Source organism: Nelumbo lutea, chromosome 4 (genome assembly GCF_056320005.1).
Source record: "Nelumbo lutea isolate HS-2025 chromosome 4, American lotus-T2T, whole genome shotgun sequence".
Lineage (NCBI taxonomy): Eukaryota > Viridiplantae > Streptophyta > Magnoliopsida > Proteales > Nelumbonaceae > Nelumbo > Nelumbo lutea.
This window is the reverse complement of record NC_142687.1, coordinates 31,372,611-31,395,505: the sequence shown is the minus strand read 5'-3', so window position 1 is coordinate 31,395,505 and position 22,895 is coordinate 31,372,611. Positions and strand designations below refer to the sequence as shown.

General features: G+C 39.6%; 2 protein-coding genes across 5 annotated transcripts; one reads left to right on the top strand and one right to left on the bottom strand.

Annotated features, from left to right (window-relative positions):
* Nucleotides 1–3,679: 3,679 nt before the first annotated feature.
* On the top strand, nt 3,680–16,301 carry LOC148854986 (FAD/NAD(P)-binding oxidoreductase). Its single transcript, XM_088941296.1, has 5 exons — nt 3,680–4,627; nt 5,005–5,104; nt 5,247–5,342; nt 5,459–5,539; nt 15,720–16,301. Exons 1-5 carry the CDS (start codon nt 4,068–4,070, stop codon nt 15,780–15,782), a joined length of 900 nt encoding a protein of 299 aa, XP_088797422.1. The 5' UTR covers nt 3,680–4,067; the 3' UTR covers nt 15,783–16,301.
* Nucleotides 16,302–17,212: 911 nt separating this feature from the next.
* Nucleotides 17,213–20,729, bottom strand: LOC148854985 (FAM133-like protein). Of its 4 annotated transcripts, none has more exons than XM_088984169.1 (3): nt 20,536–20,729; nt 19,912–19,996; nt 17,213–18,332 (listed from the first exon to the last, which is right to left on the bottom strand). In XM_088984169.1, exon 3 carries the CDS (start codon nt 18,271–18,273, stop codon nt 17,356–17,358), a length of 918 nt encoding a protein of 305 aa, XP_088840295.1. In that variant the 5' UTR covers nt 18,274–18,332; nt 19,912–19,996; nt 20,536–20,729; the 3' UTR covers nt 17,213–17,355. The 4 variants fall into 4 exon arrangements, with proteins under 4 accessions (XP_088840295.1, XP_088840294.1, XP_088840296.1 ...); XM_088984168.1 differs by having other exon boundaries at nt 20,532–20,675; XM_088984170.1 differs by having other exon boundaries at nt 17,213–18,298; nt 20,532–20,673.
* Between the last annotated feature and the right edge of the window lie 2,166 nt (nt 20,730–22,895).

Genomic DNA, 22,895 nt, shown 5'->3' with positions numbered 1-22,895 from the left:
GCTCTGCCACCCAGGAAGGATCGGTGCGAACTCACTTAGCAGCTCACTTCTTCCGCTTCATGCTAGCAAACAAGTTTGCACCTCGAGTCTTGTCTGCCTCCATAACACCTGCAAAAAGGAGCTCGGCGTCAGAAGACGAGAATATAAGCTGAAACAAAAGTATCCTTATGAGCAAGAAACTTACCCGAACTCAGACCGACCTGAATGAATTTATCCTCTGTCAGATAGGCTTTGCATTTTAGCCCAAGCTGGGCCCAGTCCCGGAGGCCCTTCACTGTATCTTCATCTAAAACAACACCGGGGTCAGGAGCGGCCAAACCCCACTCTGTAGGAAACAACCACCCCGTAGCACTCTGAACCATGAAGTAGTCCCGCTTCCACGCCGAGACCTTGTTTGGGAGATCGTATAAGAGCTTGAAGCTCGGGCGAGGTGACAAGTAGTATGCCCTCCTATGCCCGAGCAGGGGACCCGTTTGTTTCTTAAGCATGAGAATAGCGGAAAAAATTTCTAAGTCTAAAGGAATGCAGTGCTCACAGCAAAGGGAGATGGTCCCGACAAGGTTGCGGATAGAGTTCGGGTGAAGCTGACCTATAATGACGTCGAAGTGGTTCATAACCTTGACGATTAGAGGATGGAAGGGAAGGCGTAGCCCGACAACAAGCTGCTCCCGGAATATCACGATCTCATCCGGACCGTGCTCCCAAGGAAAGTCGCCCGAGGGTAAAAAGTAAGTATACTCCCTGGGCAAGTTGTACTGGACGATAAGGGATCAATGACTTTCGGACGTTATAGTAGAGGCTCTGAACTTATCTTGCACCTGACCTCAATGAGAGGTGGATGCCAAACTACCCAAGGTGACTCAGCCTATGGGCTCAAACTCGAGCTCTACCTCGGGCCCCACCTCAGACTCACTAAGGCCGTCGGGGGCAACAGCTCGGTTCGTAGAACCAGCGTCTAACCCCCCCCCCCCCCGAGGGCTATCCGTGCTACTAAAACTAGACATCGAAAACAAAGAAGGTTGAGAACTCACCAAGAAAATCTATCGAACTACGGACGAGTGGCGCGAGCTGGCCGGCTTGGACGCAAGCTCAAGGAACAAACGCTGAAGGATAACAGAGGAAAGTGATTGGGGGTCCCCCCACTATTTAAAGCCACCGTACCCGCACATCAACGGCCACGATTGAAACCATCCAACGGCTCCCCGCAAAGTTAGCTACGCACTCCCCGATGAAAAGACATTGGTGCGCACGTTCAAAAATTCAAAATTGTTTGGTGCGCACGTTCAAAAATTTAAAAATTTGAAAATCGTTGGCGCGCGTGAGCCACACACAGCCCGGGATTGATCCCTGGTCGAGCCAAGCCAACCCCGGTTGAGCCGAGAACACAAGCAGACCGGACCAGAAAAGTTCCTGATCAAGGCCAAAGTGTCCCTAGGCAAATCCACCTGTCATCCCGTGAGCTCCCCACGCCGGGTCAAGACCCTAAGCACGGGGAGTGGGGGGCAATTGATGGAGGAAGATTTGACTTGACCCCTTGGCCATGCGACATGTGGAAGCAACCGAGAGTGACCTGGCAGAAACCCCAGCTCGGCACGACAGCAGGCCCACAACTCGAGCTTCGAACTAAAGAGCCGAGCTCCCTCGAAGGAACCTGCAACCCGAGTTCCAAACTAAAGAGTCCCGAGCTCTCTCTTTGAGGTCCTGAGCCTTACAAGCACCAAAAGCAAAAAAACCCGAACTGCCCGCCCAGGGGCAGTTTGGGCCATACTCCTATCCGAACTCGAGACTTCACATTAAAAGACCACTTCGGCTCCAAATCGCCTGACTGAGCAACTGTACTTGACGCCCAGGAGACCGTACACGGAGGCGGCGCACCTGACCGATTAGAGGATTGACACATGACAACCGCCATCCAACGGCCACCTGCCACCGCCATCCCAGACGGATAGAGGCGGCCCTGGCAACTGGCAGTGTAGGTTATGACATCCGAACTGGCATCTGGCAGTGGAGGTTATGACACCCAAACTGGCAGTTGACAGAAGGAAGTGACCCGATCTGGCAGAGGTAATGATGCCCGAACTGGCAGAGGCATGGAAGTGAGCACCCAGGGTATTATAAAAGGCCCCCATCTCGCAAAGAAAAGGGTATGTGATTCTTGCGTTTTCTGGTCTTAGAATTCCTCATTTCCCTTGCCTTCTGAAGAACACTGACTTGAGCTTCGGAGTGTTCCAACCGGGTTCCTCCCCGGAAGCCTCCATTTTCTTGCACCTCCGATCTCGTCAGAAGTGAAATAATCGGCAGCTAGGACAGATCGGATCACACATCATCAAGTATAAATTTGTCAATACAAAACTAATTCAACTTCGTATTTAGATGAACCATTTTACACTCTACATATTTACATCCAAACGCAGGCTTAGTATCCACGTGCACAGGCCAGTCGGTAGTGTCAATCGGGTTTCTCGATTTGAAAAGATTTCTACTAGATTGGGCCGGTTCGGGCTCATTGCAAAATTTAGCAAATTCCCAAATTGCATCCCTACCAGTAGGTACTTCCGTACTTCAGTACTTGGTAGTTAGTTGAGGACACCAAAACCAAATTGCAAACGACCAACTTCACCCTGCCAGCTATCTATTATCTTAACACCAATAATGTTGGGGTATCCCCACTCCGTTTTATCATAGGTTCAGGTGATAAAGATAAGATTGATAGCTTCGGAGGTGTTGGTTTTGTACTTTTGTTTTTATAAAAACAAAATCCATGTTGTCAATTGTCAAACACCCCCTTCATATGATTCATTCCATTTCCATCCAATATAACTGTCCAGTCCAGAATGGGAAAAGCAAAGGCTATTTGTGTTGTAGTCTTGTAGAATCCATAAAAGCTGTCGTCGACGCGGAAGTGCAGATACTTGTGCGGATTGCATTGGTATGCCCCCCGTGAAATTTTACTCTGCCACAAATACCCAACCTAAATGGCCCCCTGAAATTTACTTATTTTCTTTAAGTCCAAATTGATCAAAAGTACATCTATGATCTATTCTTTACAAACGAAATCAGCTAAAATAAAAAGAATCATTTCATTGATTCATTTCACTGACATGAATGTATCTAATCATTTTAAAATATAAAACTTATTCACTTATTTTCCAATAAATAAAAAAATCAAATTAAACCATAAATTTATATATGCTAGAAAGATATCTCTATCGTTTCATTTAAATATTGAACCCAACCATAAATCTGCGAAGATCTATTGGAGCATCTGAGAGGATTTGGATGTTATATTTAGAAAGCTAATCAAATTCAAATAAATAAGAGAAGGAAAGGTTGAAAGCTTAAAAAATTTTAAACAGCTAAATAAGAATATTTTTAGAAGTTAATTGATAGAACTATAACAGATGTGGGAATTTATCACAAACTGAAATTTGAAGGAGTTTTCGCAAATAAAAATTCAGAGGTATTTATTACTGTACTAAGTCTAGGGGTTATTTATAATTTATTCATAATTTAAAAAGACAAATATGAACTAAGGCCCAATTTAGTTTGCAGGAATAGAGGTCTAGAATTGGAATCAGAATGGGTTATTCTGATTCTAATTGTCTGGTTGGGTGGAATCAAAATCTTGTCTCATTCCTACTCATTTCAATTCTTATTCCCATTTCTGTCTGAACCAAACAGACTATAGGAATAGATTATTCCAATTCTGATTCTAAAGGATTTTGTTTTTGATTCCGATTTTGGTTATCAAGCAAACGGACCCTAAATGGGATAGCGTATGGGAAGCTGGATGTCCAAAGGGAATGTAGACAGCCAAATTTGAAGGCTGTGGGCCTGTGGCCCACCAACATACCATTTATCCTCCAAACTTTCAGAACAGCCACCCGATTGGTTTTCCGCATTTCCCTCTCCACTACTGATGGTCTAAAATACGCAAACGGCACACTGGCGCAATGCAACAGCTGCCCAACGTCCTCTTTCTTCACCATCTGACCTTCCCCCACCTTTGGCGGCGTTCCACGACGACCAACTACTGACAAAGGACCAACTCAAAACCCAAAACAGAAATGTCGTCCCTCACTCTCTCCTCTTCCTCCCTCTCTCTCCCTCACCTCGCCTCCCATGTTCCCCGTTCCCACCTCCCTCCCATGGCTATCATACGCCACCTAAACCTGCGCCACCTAAATCTACGCCACCATCGCCGCCGCTTCGCCTCCGTCGCTGCTGCTGTGCGTCAGGATACTACTGTCTGGACCCAAGCCCCTCTCACCAGGGTTGAACCCGCCGCTGAATCCCTCTTCCACGTAACTATTGACGTCTCCGATTCGCCGGACCTCTCTATTTCCTTTACCCGTCCTGGGCAGTACCTGCAACTCCGCTTGCCTGATGTTGAGAAGCCTTCTTTCCTTGCTATTGCCTCTCCGCCATCTCTCTCTGCGTCCAAGGGCGAGTTCGAATTCCTAGTGAAGAGCGTCCCCGGCTCTACGGCCGAGCTACTATGCCGGCTCCGAGGTGGTGATGTTGTTGAACTGAGTCAAGTCATGGGGAAAGGATTCGATATCGATCAACTGTCACCTCCGGAGGAGTGTCAAACTGTCATTATATTCGCTACCGGGTCTGGGATTAGGTAAATTTCCTAATAAAAACTTCATCTTTCATTCCTTATCACAAAGTGCTATCTCTATTTCTAAGAATTGAACCAACTAAACTGCTTCTCAATCGAATTTTTTATAAGCGGCAAAAATCGACCTTGAAATCTAGAGAGTAATTTCTATGGTTCCTCCCGAGTTCTTAGGCATCTGTCTGAAAGTTTTAGGTTAGAGTCCTTATAAGTTGGAGAGCTATGATAACTCTCATGTTCAGGATCCCAAGCGTAGCTTGCTCCAACTATCCTCGATCCATATTCATTTTAAATGGGCTCCGAGAAAATTTATTATCTATTGCCTTAGATATTCTTTCGTGCATTATACATGATTGTTTTCTCCTCTACTTTCTTATGTGCAGTCCGATCCGCTCTGTCATTGAGTCAGGTTTCAGTGCCAACAAGAGATCTGACGTAAGACTCTACTATGGTGCTAGAAACCTTCAGAGAATGGCTTACCAGGTGAGAAAGATGGTGTATTAAACATATTATGATGTTTTTTTTTTTTTTTTTTTTTTTTTCTGAACCAGACATGTATTTGAATCAACAAATGTATCTTAAAATGAACTAACTTCGAGTTTTATGGTCCTTCTTCCTTTTATAGGATAGGTTCAAAGAGTGGGAATCTACATGTGTTAAGATTGTGCCTGTATTGTCACAACCTGACGATAAATGGAGGGGGGAACGTGGCTATGTACAGGTATTATTTGTGTTTCTTCTGGCTTGATAGGTTAATTTAAAGTTGCAGCCTATTTTCCGGGATCCAAAGTTTCTTCCTTTCTGTATTAGTGACTTGAAATAGTTTCTTCTCCTCAGAATGCGTTTGCTAGAGCAAAGCAAACTTACAATCCTTTGTCCACTGGCGTATTACTTTGTGGGCAGAAACAAATGACTGAGGTTTGCCCCTGTTTTGATTTAATTTAAGTTATTTTTTCAGAGAATTCTTCTTTTAGATATTTATAGAAGTTATGGGTATTAGAAACTCCTATTTTAATGAACTCACTGTTGACTTTAATGGAAACCTCACAAGATTTTTTGATTATTTAGTTTACGAACCAAGCTAATCAGACTGGTAGCCAATATCCTTTCATGTCTGTGATGCTTGTCATGGAAGGACCCTTTAAAGCGTGAATGCATTTGGATACCTGTATTCAGAAATTTCCACTGTATTTACTATTTAGTTTATCTTTGCTAAAATATGGGGTTCTAGTCCATTTTAAGTTTTTAACTGGTTTTGAGATTTAAAACCCATAGCAGAGGTTCATCCATTGTTAAGAACAACAGTATCAAGAAATTGCAAATGTATCCTATTGTAGCATTTCACTCAAGACAAAGTAAATTTCAGTGCCACACCAGAGATTTTTAAGTGCACTTACAAGCCAATCTTTTGATGCTAGATATTTTGAAAGAAATCATGGTTGAAAGAAGTAAGAGTTTCAGTTAGATGTTCTGATGTTGCATGGAATGTAAGGGGTTCTATGGCTGTCTTACAGAATGTTATGAGGGTTAGCATGTGAAATAACAAGTGCAAGTAATTCTGGCCCAGAAGTGCAAGGATGGGATACGAAAGGTCTTATGATGCTGGTCAACAGGTTCTGGCAAAATATAGGCAGGTATTGTAATGGGGGTAGGAAGTATTGATAACGAATGAAGGTATTAAGGGGAGTAAAGGTAATACAGATGAAAATGGAGTGTCAAACTGTCAATTGGCATGGGGTTGATCCAGCAGTATGATAATCACGAACTATGATAAAGAAGGAAGGAAGATAGGACAAAGGATAGATCTACTGGATAGGAATCCAAAAATCAGTACTTATTATCAAAGGCATAACTGTCTACAGTAGATCTTGGAGCAACACCAGGCCAGACAAGCAGTAGCTTTGGAGCAATAAAGTTCTTCACTGTATCGGGGGGGGGGGGGATTGCAAATTTTGCTATATGCAGGCTCCCTTAGTCCAGATGTGATTCAGTTCCTACTCATAATTCAACCAAGATTGAAAGCTTACAAGACACGTGGAAAAAATTTCTAGAAAAGTAACTCTTAACTCTTACTAAGCCTCAACTTCAGCTCAGTACAATATACTACAACTTACAAACTGTCTTAAAAGCAAGAAGTACAACTAAAGCACATAGGGTTCCTAGAACCTGAGGCACAATCTGGTGCATATGTCTGAATGTAATTTGGTGTTACTTTTGAAATATAAGCCTAAAAAAAACTCAACATACAATAACATAATAAACTAACTATTAAAGAAATAAGATAGGTAAAAAATCCCATCAACTCAATTGTTTTTTTTTTTTTTTTTTTTGTAACTGAGCTCAATTGGTTAAAGCATCATGTTATTAACACAGTTTTTTTTTTTTTTGTTTTTTTAGCTTTGTACATGCATGCCTTACGTAGGCTAATCTGTTTAAACTGTAAATATCATAGATACAACTTACAATAGAGTAAATTACCTATTCAACATCAAATCGATTAATAAAAATGTAGCAAAAATCTATTTATCAAAAAAAATGTAGCAAAAATCCAGGAGAAGCGCTCCCCAGAAAAGCCTCACGTGCAAACCTAGATGTTCTTTTTGAAAAACTGAATTGCACAGCCTAAGAAACCAGTTGTTGGTGACGGGTTGGCTCTGTAGTCCCATCTTGAGATTGAGCACCTTTTTGCCAAGCTTTCTTTTTAGGATTTCTTGATTGTAATATTCTGTTGCTGATCCCTATAACTTCAGTTGTCATATAAGATGGTCATATAGCCTTTGTGGGCACATGCTCCAAAATATAATAGCGAAGTGTGTTGTCAATGCCGTTAGATGACGACTAGTCATTTGCCCTCCCTAGTGATGCAGTAACTAGCCAATAGGACAAATAATTGGGGATGTCTTTGGGGGCTAAGTGCACTTCAAAGACAATTTGGGAACTAATAGTAGAGAAAATCAAGAGGCAATTAGCTTTTTGGAAAGCTAAGTATCTGCCAAATTGAGGCAAACTGACCTTATTGAGGATTGAGGAGTGTATTGGTATCTACGCCTATGTATTTGCTGTCATTGTATCCCCTGCCAGCTAGTATGGCAGCTATTGAAAAGAAAATGAGAGTTTTTCTTTTTCTTTTCTTTTTTTTTTGTGCGTGTGTGCGGAGGGGCTGGAAAGATGAGAAGAAATATCACTTGGCTAATTGAAGCAAAGTAGGCAGACCAAAGAAATATGGGGTGCTTGGGGTGAGAAGATTAACGGATGTAAACTATGCCCTGTTAGGGAAATGGTTTTGGAGGTTTGGGGAACAGGGGTATCTTTGGAGAGAAGGGATCTGAACTAAATATGGATCAAGAACTTGGGTTGGGATTCATGTGTCTTCATCCAGTCTTATGGATGTTCGGTATGGAAGGGCATTGAGAAAGCTTATAACCATTTCAGTAGAGGGGTGAGGTACAAGGTGGCTAATGGCAGAAATCAATGATAGGGAAGCTACTCAGAAGGGAGAGCACAAGAGGAAAAGCTTGCTTAATAAATAAAGAGAATGCCCTCTTATTCTGACTATATGCATACGTGTAGACAAGAGGAAAAGCTTTGATGCTCATGCAAAATACATTTCACTTACTCCTTGTGATAAGCTGAGCTGAGCTGAGCTGAGAACTCTACTTTTGCACAGGCTTGTTAGGGGTAATGCATACGTGTAGACAAGAGGGAAAGCTTGGATGCTCATGCAAAATACATTTCACTTACTCCTTGTGATAAGCTGAGCTGAGCTGAGCTGAGAACTCTACTTTTGCACAGGCTTATTAGGGGTAATCCACTATCATATACTCTGATTTGTTTTAATCCTCATGGTTATGAAAATAGGCTAGAAAACTGCTATCATGGAAGTTGCTGTGTGATTGATTTGCTAGCATGTAATTTAACCTGCTTAGTTTTTCAAGATAGCTTGATGAGCTGAACTGGCTTGCTGCCACATAAGTGGGTTGGTATTGATTTGTGGATGGCTGCATTGGTTTACCAATCTTTTGATCAATGTTGAGTTGGGGCTATAATCAATTAACTTGAATTGTTTCAAATCTCTGATTATCCCAACAATTTAGACTCATCTGCTACCAGAAATTTGGTATGGAGCTACTTGACTAAAGGGGAGTAGGTCTCATGTTTCACATATTGCTTTGGTTATCCAAATAAACTGGCACAGCTCTGCTGGTTTTTGAATGTTCATTCACAAGAGCAGGGTATGATAAAAAAGAGGCAAGTGTGGGCTGCTAGGCATTCACTAATGTTGTTTCCATATGCTACCTGGATGTAACTGTAGTTGGTTAGAAATGGCTATTGCTTTCATGTCCGCTGCATGATGGGATTGTACTTCTTAATTGAAAATGGGGTCTTATTGTCTTCCTTGTATATTTTCTTTGTCCATAAAATGCCAAGTAGGAAGAAATAAAAATTATATAATAATAAAGCAAGGAAACAATGGGTTGAAATAGCTTTGTTCTTCTCAAAAACCAAAGGATAGAAATGAGGGAGCATGGTATTAGAGTGTCTGGGGCAATGTTCAGGTCATAGTTAATCCAACACTTAGCCTCCTAAATTGGGGCCAGGAATTAGATTCTGGGGCAATCCAAGGTTGGATATCTCCTCTCATGGAAGTTGTGCAAATCTGAAATAGGGTGGTCAGTTTGATAGGCAACCCAGCTAATCTTTCCTCTGGAGCTTGGGAGCACAATGATTGGTGAGGATGTTCGACCCTGCTTAGATCTTTACAGCTTGTGCTGCTTTTGTGATTAACCTGGGAAGGAGCACAGGAGGACCTTTTTTTGTTTTTGAGAAAGGTATAGTAAATTGTATTGAAATATAAAGTGTGGTCCTCCGTACAAGAGTAAGATAAAAATAAAAATAAAAGTAATTAGGATAACTCAAAAAATGTTCACGTTTCTTAGACACAGATAAGCTAATGTTAATATTGACATGGTGTTTCGGAGTTGAATGAATTGTTTTTAGCATTAATTATCTCTCTCAAGTAGGATTACCCAATGACAGCTTCCGTTTGACTTTTTTGCCTTTGGTTTGCTCAAGCGAGCAATATGAGTAAGTCCATGCTTGCTGGAAATCTTGCTTTAGCTTCAGCTCATTTGTGAAGCTACTCTTTTTTTTTTGTGTGTGTTAGGCTAGGTTTCACTTTAAGCATTCCTGAGTTTGGTTAAGCATGGCTACTTTGAATGATAGCTTCAGTCCACCATTTTTCTGAGTGTATATAAAATGTAAACAATTTCATTTTAGCTTATCATTTCTAGGCTTCCTTAGAGTTGAATAATATCAGGTTATTCATGCTGATCCGACCTTCAACTTTGAACGAGCAGGCTTTTCAAAACAAAAAAAAAAAAAAGACAAAGAAGAAGAAACATTTGAATATGCATGAGTTCTTACATGAATCTAATCTTCAGAATAAATTACTGTTTTTGAGTTTTCTCCCTGGTCATCCTTTCACCCTTACATGCACATAATAGCAAGAGGGAGAGCAGGAAGTGGATGTTCTCAAATAATATTTGCACTAGAACTGCTCAGGAAAGTGGCATTTGTCCATGCAAATGAAGTCTAGGTTCTTTTATAGAATTAAATGTTGCTGATAGAAATAAGTTTTAGTTATTTTCTCTTATAAATAAAACCTAGGTGTCTTAAAGGATTATGCCATCATCGGTTGAATTATGGCTGCCTTTTCTTAGAGATGGATGTCACCTACAAGCTAAAATAAAATATTAGTGTCCTCCCTTAGAGGCAACTAGGTGTCATATATTGGTTGAAACAAGGTTTGGGTGTCTTGCTGAAATAAAATTTGTGTGTATTCTTTTAGTGGAAAGCGTCCATTGTTGATTCTGGGGTTATTCTCTTATGCCTTAGGGGGTCTGATCGAGGTATGCCTTCCAGAGTTTTTGTTTTAGAGTATTAGCCCTGTCCATGAGATGGGCCTTGTCCATTGGGAGCCCTGAAACTAACAAGGAGGCACTATCTCTATTTAGCATCAGGAAACCAAGTGGTTAGCAGTATGCGAGCTAAGTGTATTTGGGAGACCTTTGGGGAAGGGTTAACATTGTCAAAGCTACTGGGTCTTCACATGGGTCAGTGGGGAAAAATATTCTGCTCCAGAATAGAATCCTTGCTTTGAAACAATTGGGCTCTTGTTGTAGTTTGACTTAGGTTACAGACGGATAGCCCCCATGGGAGCAGTCATTCCCTTGGCTGGGACACATGGTGACAGCCTAGGATATTAGTAAAAACAGTATTACAGCCAATGGTGCAATTAGGATTGATGATAAAGAGATACCTCAAACTAACCACTTCCAATACCTTTGAGTAATCACCGATAATGAGGGAAAAATTAAAGAGGATGTTGTTTATAGAATTAGAGTAGGGTGGTTCAAGCAGAGAGGTACATCTAGTGTGCTCTATGATTGGTATAACTATGGGACTACAAAGAAATTCATTAAGACAATGATAAGATCAGCATTGCAATATGGACAAGCAAGAACATGTTCACAAAATGAAATAGCTTAGATGAGAATGCTAAGATGGGTGAGTGGTAGACTAGAAAGGACAGAATTAGGAACTATTGCATTAGAAATGACTTAGGAGTAGCTCCAATTTGTGACAAGGTAAAGGAAAGTCAAGTAAATGACCAATGACTGCACCTGTGAGGAGTGAATTGGTGCATGTGGGAGGTTCTAACAAAGCAAGGAAAGACCAAAGAAAACATGGCATGAAGCGGTAAGGCTGATTTAAAGACTTACTATTTGACAAAACACGTGCTTTTTGATAGAGCACAATGGTAGGACAGAATTTGTGTGGCTGACCCAAATAATTAAAATTAAGGCTGAGTTGAATTGTGTTTAAACACAACTGAAAAAAATCTAAAATATATTTGCAGTTAACTAGGTTGACTAGATTAGTATTATTGTTGGTAAAAAAATATTAAAAGGAAATAACTAGATAAACTAATTATTAATTGATGCTTAGTTGTTCTATGTGACCACATTGTGTGTATCAACTGACTAGTTAGTGATGCAGTCAGTAGGACCATTCAACTGACTAGTCGCTCTCAACTAACTAACACTTGTTGACACCCTCCCAAGAACAACAACAAAAAGTAGGGTACAATCAGATTCCTAAGCAGCACATTTTCACAAAAGAGCAACCAACAAAGTACACCTTGGTTAATCCTTATAAAAGCAAGCTAAACCATGTATCTTCTAAAAATCAAATAGGACATATTCTTGTATGCTTCTGATGATTATTACCTGAATGTGTTTTTTGGTCATATCCTTTTTTTATCAGCATTTTCTGGCCTGGTCGTATCCTTGTGTGCATTTGTTGGACATTTCTGCAACTGCATGAACAAAGCTAGTCCTTATGTTGGTGGAGTTCAAGGAGTTTTCCAAGAGCCACCATAGTTAAGGTGGGGGAGAGAAGAGGTACAGCCACAAGAAGGAGAAGAGATCCAGAATGCTTCCTGTGGGAGATGGCTTTGGTCTCTGTCTTCTGAAACAACACAGTCTATAGGGAGTGGTCTATAAGACTGGAGCATGGAGATGCAAGATGAACATATTAGTGGTCTCTATGGACGAATTCTAAGTGGTGTTGGGGATGGACTTATTGGGCAAAGTAAAGCCCATCCCTATGTCCTTTGTCAATTCTATGTGCATCATGGAAGAAGGGTGCACCATGCATAGTCCCAATGGTTCAAGGGAGTCAAGGGACCAAGGTGCTGAGCAAGATGATCTCAGCCCAGAAGCTCACCTGTGGAGTGAAGAAGGGTGAAGCCACATTCTTGGCTATAATGGTGGAGACAACTTAGGACATGGGCATGAACAGGGTACTACCTGAAGAGAGAAACGGTGTCTTCAAGGAGTACAAGGTATGATGCTACCACAATTGCCCAAAGAGATTGGTGCCTAGGAGAGATGGATCATAAGATAGAGCTTGAGTCATGAGCTAAGCCTCGGCCAAAGTGTCCTATAGGATGGCATCACCCAAGCTGGAGGAGCTAAAGAAGCCATCGAAGGAGTTATTTGATGTGGGCTATATCCAACCCTGCAAGGCACCATATAGAGTACTAGTGCTATTATGGAAGAAGCATGATGGATCCTTGCAGCTATGCATTGACTATGCGGCCCTAAACAAGGTGATGATCAAGAAAAAGTATCCTATTCTCTTCATTGCATCCCCATACCCATACCCATACCCATGCTCATGCCCATATTTAATACAACAGACGTTGCATTTTCTGTTTGAAGCTCAGTGATGATTGATGAGATCTTTTTGTCATGATTCATCATGATGATTCACAGAAACTTTTTGTGTAGGGGTGATTATTGTTTATAAAATGATTTTTATATTTGGGTTATTATCTAAAACTCTCCTTCACTGTTCCCCATTTCTTTTAAACTTACCTTGGCTTTTCAAAATATCCAGAGACCCCCCTGCCATCTCAGAGAACTTTTGTTATCTAAAACTTACCTTCTATCAGGTTAGGTCTGTTGGTAACCATTAACGGGAGTTGTCTAGTTAGGCTATTAATTATTATTAATGGCCAAACTAACTCTGACCTTCTTTTAAATAATTGTTTAAAAAAGAGAACAGGTAAAAAACAAAAAAAAAAAAATTCTTCTTTTATCCTCTTCCAATGCAAAGGTCCCAAGCCCATTTGGAGGAAGAAATAAACCCCAAAACCTCAGATGGTGGGGGAGTATCATCATTGCACAATTTTCATTCATGGCAGACTCAAAGGGAGGGGCAGTATAGTAAATTTACAAAACCATTGATCTTGTAATGGTAGATCTCTGACAGGGTGGATCTATGGAGGTTTCGAAAAGTCGGGGTAAGTTAAGAGAAATGGGGAAGTTATGTTGTAGAGAACAATCCTTTATATTTTCCTGTTCACTGATTTCATCATAATTTACTAAATGTCACGGATTTTGCCAGTTTGTCAAACCTTGTTATTTATTTTGTCAAAAGTCCTAATATTTGACCCTTTAGTTTGAATGTAGTTGGAAAGAAATTCAAAACCTGCAACTTTAATGAGACTCCTGACACTTATCTCTTGTCAATGGAGAGCCTGTTAATCTTCACATCAATCTATGTAGTTTTAGTGGTGGAATTACTAGGCACCCTTTGACTCATTTTGGTATTCATATTTGCTGTATCTGTTGGTCCCCCTTCAGAGATGTTATTGTATCATATTGGTGCCTTCTTAGTTTTCAAGGCGCCAAGGTGAGGCTGGGCGTTAGGGGCGTGCCTTGTCGCCTAGTCGCCCAGGCAGGCGCCTAGGTGTCGCCTAGGCGATGGATTTTTTTATATAGAAAACATAGATCCTAGGGTAGTTCCCTAGGTACCATAGCCATATTTCCTTAATAATTATTCATAATTTTCATAAGAAAAGTATAGAGTTCATGTTAAGGTATAGAAAGTGTGTTGATTAGACAAAATTTTAAGTTCTTCCTTACTTACTGGTTCATGTTTTAAAGTCTTTGAGGGTTCAATACAGCATTTAGCAATGTTTGTATTGATTAAATCCTAACAAATAAGAAAATAAAAAAAAACAAATTAGTATATAAACACACAAAATGAATATTTTATTTTAATAGTGCCTATTTTATAATTATAATGTCAAAAAATAAAGAATAAAAAGGTATTTTACAATACATAGTACAAAACTGCTTGGCGATTAGGTGAGGCGAGCCACAAAGGGCGCCTTGTCGCCTAGGTGTCGCCTTGACAACTATGTTCTTCCACATCATGTTGAGAAGGCTTTTACATATTTTTTGAAGCATTTGGATTTTGGAAAGGGATGTGAGGATTTTCCACAACATAGCGAACTGGTTTTAGGTTGTCATTGAATTGCTCACTAGTGATCCGTTTGATGAAGGCATTGGATAAGTTTGAAGAGTGAATACAAACTAGACTAATAGAGAGTGATTTTCAGATTTCAGATATTGTTGTCTCATACCCATGACAGTGAAGGTATAGCAACAAGTTATATGGACTCTCATTGGGAAAAGAGCAACCTATTAAAGCTACATAGATATTGGATGGTTATTTGGACACCTAGGCCATCAGTATAATAAGAATATTTGGGAATGGAAGTGGTAGGGTTTTATACTGTTGACAGTTGATGTGAGGGCCAAAGACTCTAGTCAGTTGAACTTGGACATAATATGAAATGTAGTTTTGTTAAAGACATAGGAAATGCCAAGATTGATGGGCAGGAGGTTCCTCAAAGCTATTATGTTGTTTCTTCGCACAATTATTCGAGTGGCACACCAATTAATCTGAAGGGGAATTTTCATAGAATTGCTATATTGTTCTTCAGAGTTGAATGTTAGGCAACCAGAGAACATTTTCCATGAAATGAATTTACTAAAGCTGAGAATGTGAGATGGATGAATTGTGAGTTTAGGAGTGATGGACTTTTGTACATATGCATTAAACAGGACTTGGGGATTGTACTAGTTGGAGGCAAGACAAAGTTGACTGCAATGGTTTGGTCATGTGAAGCAAAGGTTAGTGAGAGCACGGTTGAGAATTAGTAGTTAGGTTCAAGTAGAGAAGTTTCTTATAGGATAAAGAAAGGTCTAAAAGAAAATGGATTCAGCTAGTGGTATTTAGAAGAGATCTCTTTGTTTTTACTGGATGGAGTGGTTTCTGCTGCCAATTCTTCTTATATAGGATAAAGCAGAGTTGGCACCATACCTATCTATGATTAAAAAGGAAGTGAAAGTGAATTTGTCTCATTTTGATTATCATATATATATCTCTACAGGCGGTTATAATGTGTAAATGTGGTATTAAAAATCAGTGATGGAGTTTCTTTTGATCTTCATGGTGAATGTGGTCCTTTCTGGGATCCTTCTGATACTGGTTACCATAATTGGTATTTGTTATCTATCCACTGAAATTTTCTTACATTGCTTTGGATTTTGCCGTGTATTTGTGATTTTTTTCTTGGTTTTTTTTTTCCCTTATCCCAGGAAAAATGGCCAAATACCTTTGCTTTGTGCGAAGATCCAATTGTACAAATTATTTATGATAGCAACTGCTTTTTTTGCAGGAAGTTACTTCTGTTCTTTTGGCCAATGGTGTGTCGAGGGAGAAGATTTTGAAGAACTTTTGAGTCTGACAGCAGTCAGTTTTGATTCCAATGTATTATTTCATTACCGAGAAATGGTTAGAAACTAATTCTTTCATTGTATAATGCTGAGATATCAATTGCTTCGGGTCAAAATAACAAAATAAAATGACCCCTGATACGTCAGCTTCTCCCATATGTTCGGGACTTCAGGTGGTTTAGAATCCAACCAGAAGGCGATTCTACCTGGTTGCTAAATCGGACTGTTGCAGAATTTTTATTTATTTTATTTTTTATTTCCTGAGTGGTCAAATACGTATTTCCTCCACGTGTTGGAGATGGCCCTTTCAATCCAAGAATGGTAGTTAGATACCTGAAATGGGTATGTTTCCAGCCAATTTTATCATGAAAATTGTCACTCAGTCACGTTTATTTAAAGGTGGAATTTGTCATCCGCTGTATTTAATGTGATGAATGTCCACTGCTTTTGTTCAGGAAGGATTCTGTAATCTGTAATCAAAATTGTTTCTATAAAAAATGGGCTCTATGGCTCTCAATTTCATATGAGAGAATTCTGTACTGTCGAATGCTTCAATCTGAAAGATTGTCGAGGGAGATTAAATCAAGAGGACTATATTGTCCATTAAAATGATTAAATTATTTTAAATGTTATGGATCCTTTAAATGTAATTTATGTTGAGAGGCAATACTGATATGTGCAAGTCACATTTTGTGATGGATCTTGCCGATTCTTTTCATAAATGCGCATCCAACGGATGGTTGCACGAGTTTGTGAAGAATCTTTACCCTTGCCTCTTCTTCAGCGAGTATAAAGCAGGTTTCCAACACCAGCGATAATTGTGTATTATTATCAGGACCTTGGGGGTCCAGAAAGGGATGAAGGTTTTAAGTAATTAAAAGTGAAATGATTCATTGATTTGAAGGAATGGCGGAACCGTTGAATATATTGTTTGTTTTCTTCTCACGAATGACGAATATATCGTTGCTTTTCAGGGTAACAGCAAGTGATGATTTCCAACTATGGGTGCGAAGCTTTTGGAAATCCGGGTTAGCAAATCGCAAGAAAATGCGAAGTCGAAGACAAATAACCCAACTGATCTAAAAAGTGGCAACAAGAAATGTCAATTTTTTGTTGGAGCCATACATATTACGGAAAAATAAGGACAGGCACAATGCAGATTTCTGATTTCTACTAAACAATTATAAACGCAGATTTCTGAATTTGTTGGAGCCTACAAATTCTGACCTGGGTTGAACCTCTGTACTACCACGCTGCACGCATGAAATTCTCGCCGCATGCATGTACGATGTTACGTTGACATAAGGTGCTCTGGCAGAAATGGAAACGACATAAAACAGCCCTGTTGAGTTTAATCCCAACCGAGTATTTGTGGTCGCTTCTGAGATCTGACAAATAAAAACCCAAGAAGCGAACTCACCAATGAGACCCCAGATTACCTCAAATTCAATATAGGTCCATTAAAACATCAGCAATTTTTATCCACATTTGAGTTCTCAGATTTTCCACCAAGCTAAAAAAAAAAAAACAAAAAGAACAAAGTGAAAGAGGGTAGTACAGTTGCTCGATCAATCCACGTCAGTTGTCATCCGCACCAGTAGAATTGCCATTGGCTGTATTTTCTGTGGGTTTTCCATTAGGTTCTGAATGGTTACGGTGTTCATGATTACCATTGTTATCTGCTGCTGCATGATGGGGATTGTTGTGATGGTGGTGGCGACGGTGGTGATGGTGGCCATGACGGTGGTGACATTTATTATGCCTCTTTTGTTTACCTGATTCTTCGTGGTTGTCATCTGATGACTTTCCCAAAGACTGGCTCCTCCTCCCCTCGTCCCTGTGATAATCAGAATCTGAATCTGTGGATTCATCAGCACTGGATCGGTGATGTCGTTTGTGGTGCCTTGCATGTTGACGCCTATTATCATTAGAGTCTGAAGATGACGAGTCATGGGCGGTTTTGCGATGACGTTTGTGGTGCCTAGTGTGATTCTTTCGTGCTAGTGCCCCGCTTTCATCACTTGAGGAATCTGAAGCACTAGAGTCTGAGTCTGAAACATGACGTCTATGCCTTTTCTTGTGAGCCCGCTTCTTCCTCCTCTGATCTTCCTCTGAATCACTGTAATATTCATCGCCGCTGCTCTCATCGCTTGAGCTCGAGGAGTGCTTCTTTGGTCTTCGCTTGGACTTCTTTTCCCTCTTCTTCTCATTGTCGCCTGATGAATCAGAGTGACTCTGCTTCCTGTGCTTCTTGTGTGACCTTTTGGCCCTCTTTCTTCCGGAATCATTGCTCTCACTGTCACTGTCATCATCAGATGTTGATACAGATTTCCTCTTATGCTTTGCAGCTTTTATTTTCCTCTCCTTGGCTTCGGCATCTGCTTTTGCCTTGGCAGCAGCCTCTAACTTTTGTTCCCATTTCAAGGGGGCTTCTTTCTTCTCCAAGGCTCTTTTCTTTTTCTCCTCAACCAATTGCATGAACTTCTTGCTATCCATATGGATTCAAAAACCAGCTCAATATCTGCATTTCGGTAAGATGATGACCGGAAGTACATCTCACAGAAGAGAAAAATCATTGTTAGTTCCTTCATTATCATATTCTGTCTCACGTAACAAAAAAAGATGTAAAATGAATAGCAAGACTGACTAAATTTCATTTGGGTAGTATTAACATTATTTTTTGTCAATAAACTACTAGATACTTGGTAGACATGAGATTATAAGAATACATTAACTGCTTCTGTTTCAAAGTGTAAATTTCATTTGGGTAAGTAAATGGTTCAGGTGGTAAAAATGAAGGGAGTAAAAATCCTAGTTTACATTATTTTCAGACTAAAGAAATTACAGTCTTCTTTATTTGTTTGGGAGAGCATAGAGGAGAAATGAGAATAGATTTTGCATCACTTCTTGGACGCAAGTTTTCACCCCATATAGATGCAAATTATGTGATCCAGTGTAAAATTTACCTCTCAGAGGTGTAAAAGATGTTTCAAAAACAAACAAGGAAAAATGTGAACTAGGTCCAAATTTTTTAAACCAGGTTCACTTGAGCACTTGAAAACAAAAGCAGTAACAGGGATCAATTTCAATCAGATTAATAGATATCTAGATTCAGAAATATGGCAGTGTGAAATATAATGAAGACCCATACATGAAAAATTATTGGAACGGCCAAGTGGAATTTGTGGTACAGACTTCTGAATAGGCAAATAAACATACATGTTGGTATTAAATTTTGAATCTAAATATCCAGGATTCAGACAACTGTCAAATGCAATGAGATGATAAAATATGCAAGCTTTGTTGTGCAAGCAAAAAGAAAAGCAAGAAAGATAGGAAAAAAACTAAAAAAGTGCTTCCATTGAAAGAAAGCTACAACTTAGATAAAGCCACAAAGCCTGCATATATGAGACCCTTCGACCCTCTGACATCCATATGGGCACTTAAAAGTATGAATATGCAGAATGTCTCCAAGGACACGATTGCTTTCAGTGACATCTCCTCAAGGATATTCCACATCTCCCACTGCCAATGCCTTCGCATTTTCTGAATCACCTTAGACTAATAAAGGTGTCGCCTTGAAATATATTTAGAATTTAGGCATTCAAGGACTCGCACATCCATCCCATAGGATCTCTTAAAATCAACTGTAGCGCAGAGTCACTGCACACCATCACCATCCCAACGAAGAAAAAAAAGGCAGCTAGGAAATTTCCAATGAGTACCATTTGGCCTTAACCTCCCTACCTCCAGTTTTATCAATAACCAACATGAAACATGGGTACCAATAGCCATGCGCCATTGCTTCATGTTACAAATAGCTATAGCCTATGGTTTGCTGGGTCTGTAAATTTTCAAAGCATAAAATAAAAACACAATTTCTGAGTCTGCTAGGTCTCAAAGAAATGAGGTTGAACACAGTTTGTGGGTCTGTTAGTTGTCAAAGCGTGAAATAAAAACACCAAAGAACTCAGAATTCCATAAGAAATGTATAGCTCTAATTATATTTGTCATTCTTAAGAAATGGAAATGTCTGCCATGTTTACATATATAACTTCATTGCCTAATTAGCAAGTTACTGATGTACATTGCATAAATTTATATATAGTAAGATAACTGATACAGCTTTCTTACCTTATGCAAGACTTCAACACACCAACCACGAACCTGCCTCTAAGCCCAAAGATGGATATGTTCCCTCTTTCTCCTCAACTTAAATCTGAAAGATCACAAAGCAAATCGTCATAAATACCGGTTTAAATGGTTCTTAAGCCCTGCTAAATAGATTAAAATAACAAAACCAGTAAACTGACATTAAACTCCAAACATACTATATTGCTGAAAACCCAAAATCCAAACTTTCACAAACAAAAGCATCATAAAATTTAACAAATAGAAAGATACAGAGAGACAACAAAAGATGAAATCATGTTTCAGCCCTATATCACTGAAGCCCTTACAAACACCCTAACCCGATTTAAACAAAGAAACCCTAAAATCATGATTTCCTGAATTCAAAACAAAGGAGAACTAAAACCCTATTCAGTTGAACTAAAAATAAATACTGCAAAGCCCTATTTTAAACAACAAATAATCCAAAACATCGAAAAAGGAACAGAAATCAAAACCAAAAAGCCCCATAAACAAGAAACCCTAGACCACAGAAACGACGCACGGAAGATGAGATTAAAAAGTGAAGAGAAGAAACAAGTGTATATGAAGAAAAATCAAGAAAAGAGAGAAAAAAAAAATACCTACGCGAGGGAGAAACAGAGCGAGGAAGCGATGGGCTTGAAGAGCAGATCGGTCGTTCGAGTCGTCTCCCTCTCTTTCTTTTTCTCTTCTTCCAAGTCTCCCGTCTCACCCACTTGCCGTCTTTTAAAATAACTCTCCCTCGCGGCCTCGCCGCGGGCCCGCGGCGCAATTAGCAAGTGGATGCGTGACGCGCACTCAAGCGTCATTTAGCGGAAGTCACGTGCGCCTACATGGACATCCATGTTCCACAGATGGGACCCGAAGGCGAAAGCAATGGTTCGACTTCCGAATCTGAAACCTATCCGATTAAGATCCGACCCAGATTAAATTTATATAATTACTCATCTATTATTCTTTTTATCTCACCAAACTCTATTTAGGGATGGCAATAGGATAGCGGAGGACTATGGTGGATAAATTTGAAATTTGAAATCTGAAATCTGAAAAGGTAAAAGGATACTAAAAGTGTTAGAAATTTGAAAGAGTTATGATGTCTTTCTATTTTTTAGGATTATTTGTAATGGATCAACATTTCAGCATCTTGCGGTCATACATGGAGCAATCTTCACAAGTGGGAGATTTCTTTCACATCTGGAATAAAAATGAGTTAGGTTTTTTTGGTTTGGGGGGTAATCAGAGGCATTAGCACGTAATTTTGAAAAATGTTGGAAAGGTAATTTTGACTTTTAGTAGCTCAAAACCGCATCTGAGGGCATTAAGAGCTGAGCCGCATGCTTTGAGTTTCAGACTTGGAAACGAAATTCAGATAATTTTTTAGACGCATCGTCAAACGGGTCTAGTGTTTTAAAAACAAGTTTTTCAAACACGAGAGGAAGGTTAAACCTAGTTGGGATTTATAAGTTAACTTAATTTGTATAAAAACCTAACCATTTGTGCAGCTCAAATGATTACCCCACCTTTCATTATATGAAACACAAACAAGAAACGATACTTCTTCTCACTCTCATTAAAAGGTAGTGGAGATAATAATGCGAAGACATCATTGTGTCATTTTCTACAAGCATTAGACAATGGGATGAGAGGAAGAAAAACTATGATTCTTTTGCTTTTTTTTTTTACTTTAATAGGAGCGATACAGCTTTAGCCCCCTAAAGGGGCTAAGTGTAAAATGTTGATGGGTTGAGCCCGAAGCGTAACCTATGAACATGTCTAATATATATATTATTATATCGTAATATGTTTTTTGTCATTTTTTTGATAATGCAGAAAGGGGATAGCACGTCTCCAAAAACCTAAACAACAGATGATAGCTAAAACGTTAGGAACACTTGCTTTGTTTCATTTCATGATAGACATGACTGTACTCCACTTGGCAAGTAAGGTCCAGCAGTCCTCAATAATTAGCTTTATTGAGGCCGTCGATGACAAGCTTTGAATCTCCTTCAATCGTGAAACGATCACGTTTGTTAATGAAATTGAGGGCAATGTTATATGGGCTCTCATGCAGTCCAAGCTTTTGCTAAGTTAGTGGTTGTGGATCCAATGCTATAAACTTTTAGATCAAGAATTTGGCATGAAAGCAATAGGACACAAAACATTAATTGAAGAAGCATCAAAGTTAATGGCCTCATCCATCGAATTCTCTTTGCTTCTTCCATTATCAAGGACCTAACCTCCAACGAGCTTCGAGCTCTCTCTAGAATAATGGAAGGAGCCACAAATTTATTATTGAATACCTTTTCGTTGTGACTTTTCCATAATTGTCAAAGTAGCAAGGGGAATTTTTCTTTGTCGTCTTGGTCAGGAGATAAATCCTTACTAGATTTTAACAAATGCTTCCACCAATCTAGAATTGACCCTTTTAGAAATCCTTACTAGATTTTAACAGATGCTTCCACCAATCTAGAATCGACCCTTTTAGACCTTTAGGTCATTTGAGAGGATTATAGGTCATTATCCAGATTTGTCTAACAAGGGAGCACTTTACAAAAATGTGGTATGCACCATCGATTTGTCTAAGCTTGTTATTAACAAGTAACAACATAAAAACCTTGTATTTGGGCGGGATTTTCAAACTCTAGACTTTAAATATATTATTTGTAAGGTTGGGGGCTTGTCCCATGCATCAAAGTGGTTTCGTTATAGGCTGATTTGATGGATAGTTTGGCACTCAGGTTAGGCCTCTAGATAGAGGTGTAAAACGAGGCGTGCATCTTTCCCCCCAGGATATTTTGGGGGGTTGGCCTGATACGGCCCAGGGCCTGAGCCCGTGCGGGCTCGTGTTGGATCAGGTTGGTCTGTGGATCGGGCCAAAATTATTTATTTAACAAAATTGAAAAAACTTAAAATTTTAATTTTATATGAATTTCGATGTATATAATTGTTTATATATACAATAATTA

Coding starts and splice junctions, on each gene's coding strand:
- LOC148854986 (XM_088941296.1), top strand. CDS start 4,068: ATGTCGTCCCTCACTCTCTCCTCTTCCTCCCTCTCTCTCCCTCACCTC. Junction 5,343..5,458: donor GGGAACGTGGCTATGTACAG/GTATTATTTGTG, acceptor TCTTCTCCTCAG/AATGCGTTTGCTAGAGCAAA. Junction 5,540..15,719: donor GGCAGAAACAAATGACTGAG/GTTTGCCCCTGT, acceptor CTTTTTTTGCAG/GAAGTTACTTCTGTTCTTTT.
- LOC148854985 (XM_088984169.1), bottom strand. CDS start 18,273: ATGGATAGCAAGAAGTTCATGCAATTGGTTGAGGAGAAAAAGAAAAGA.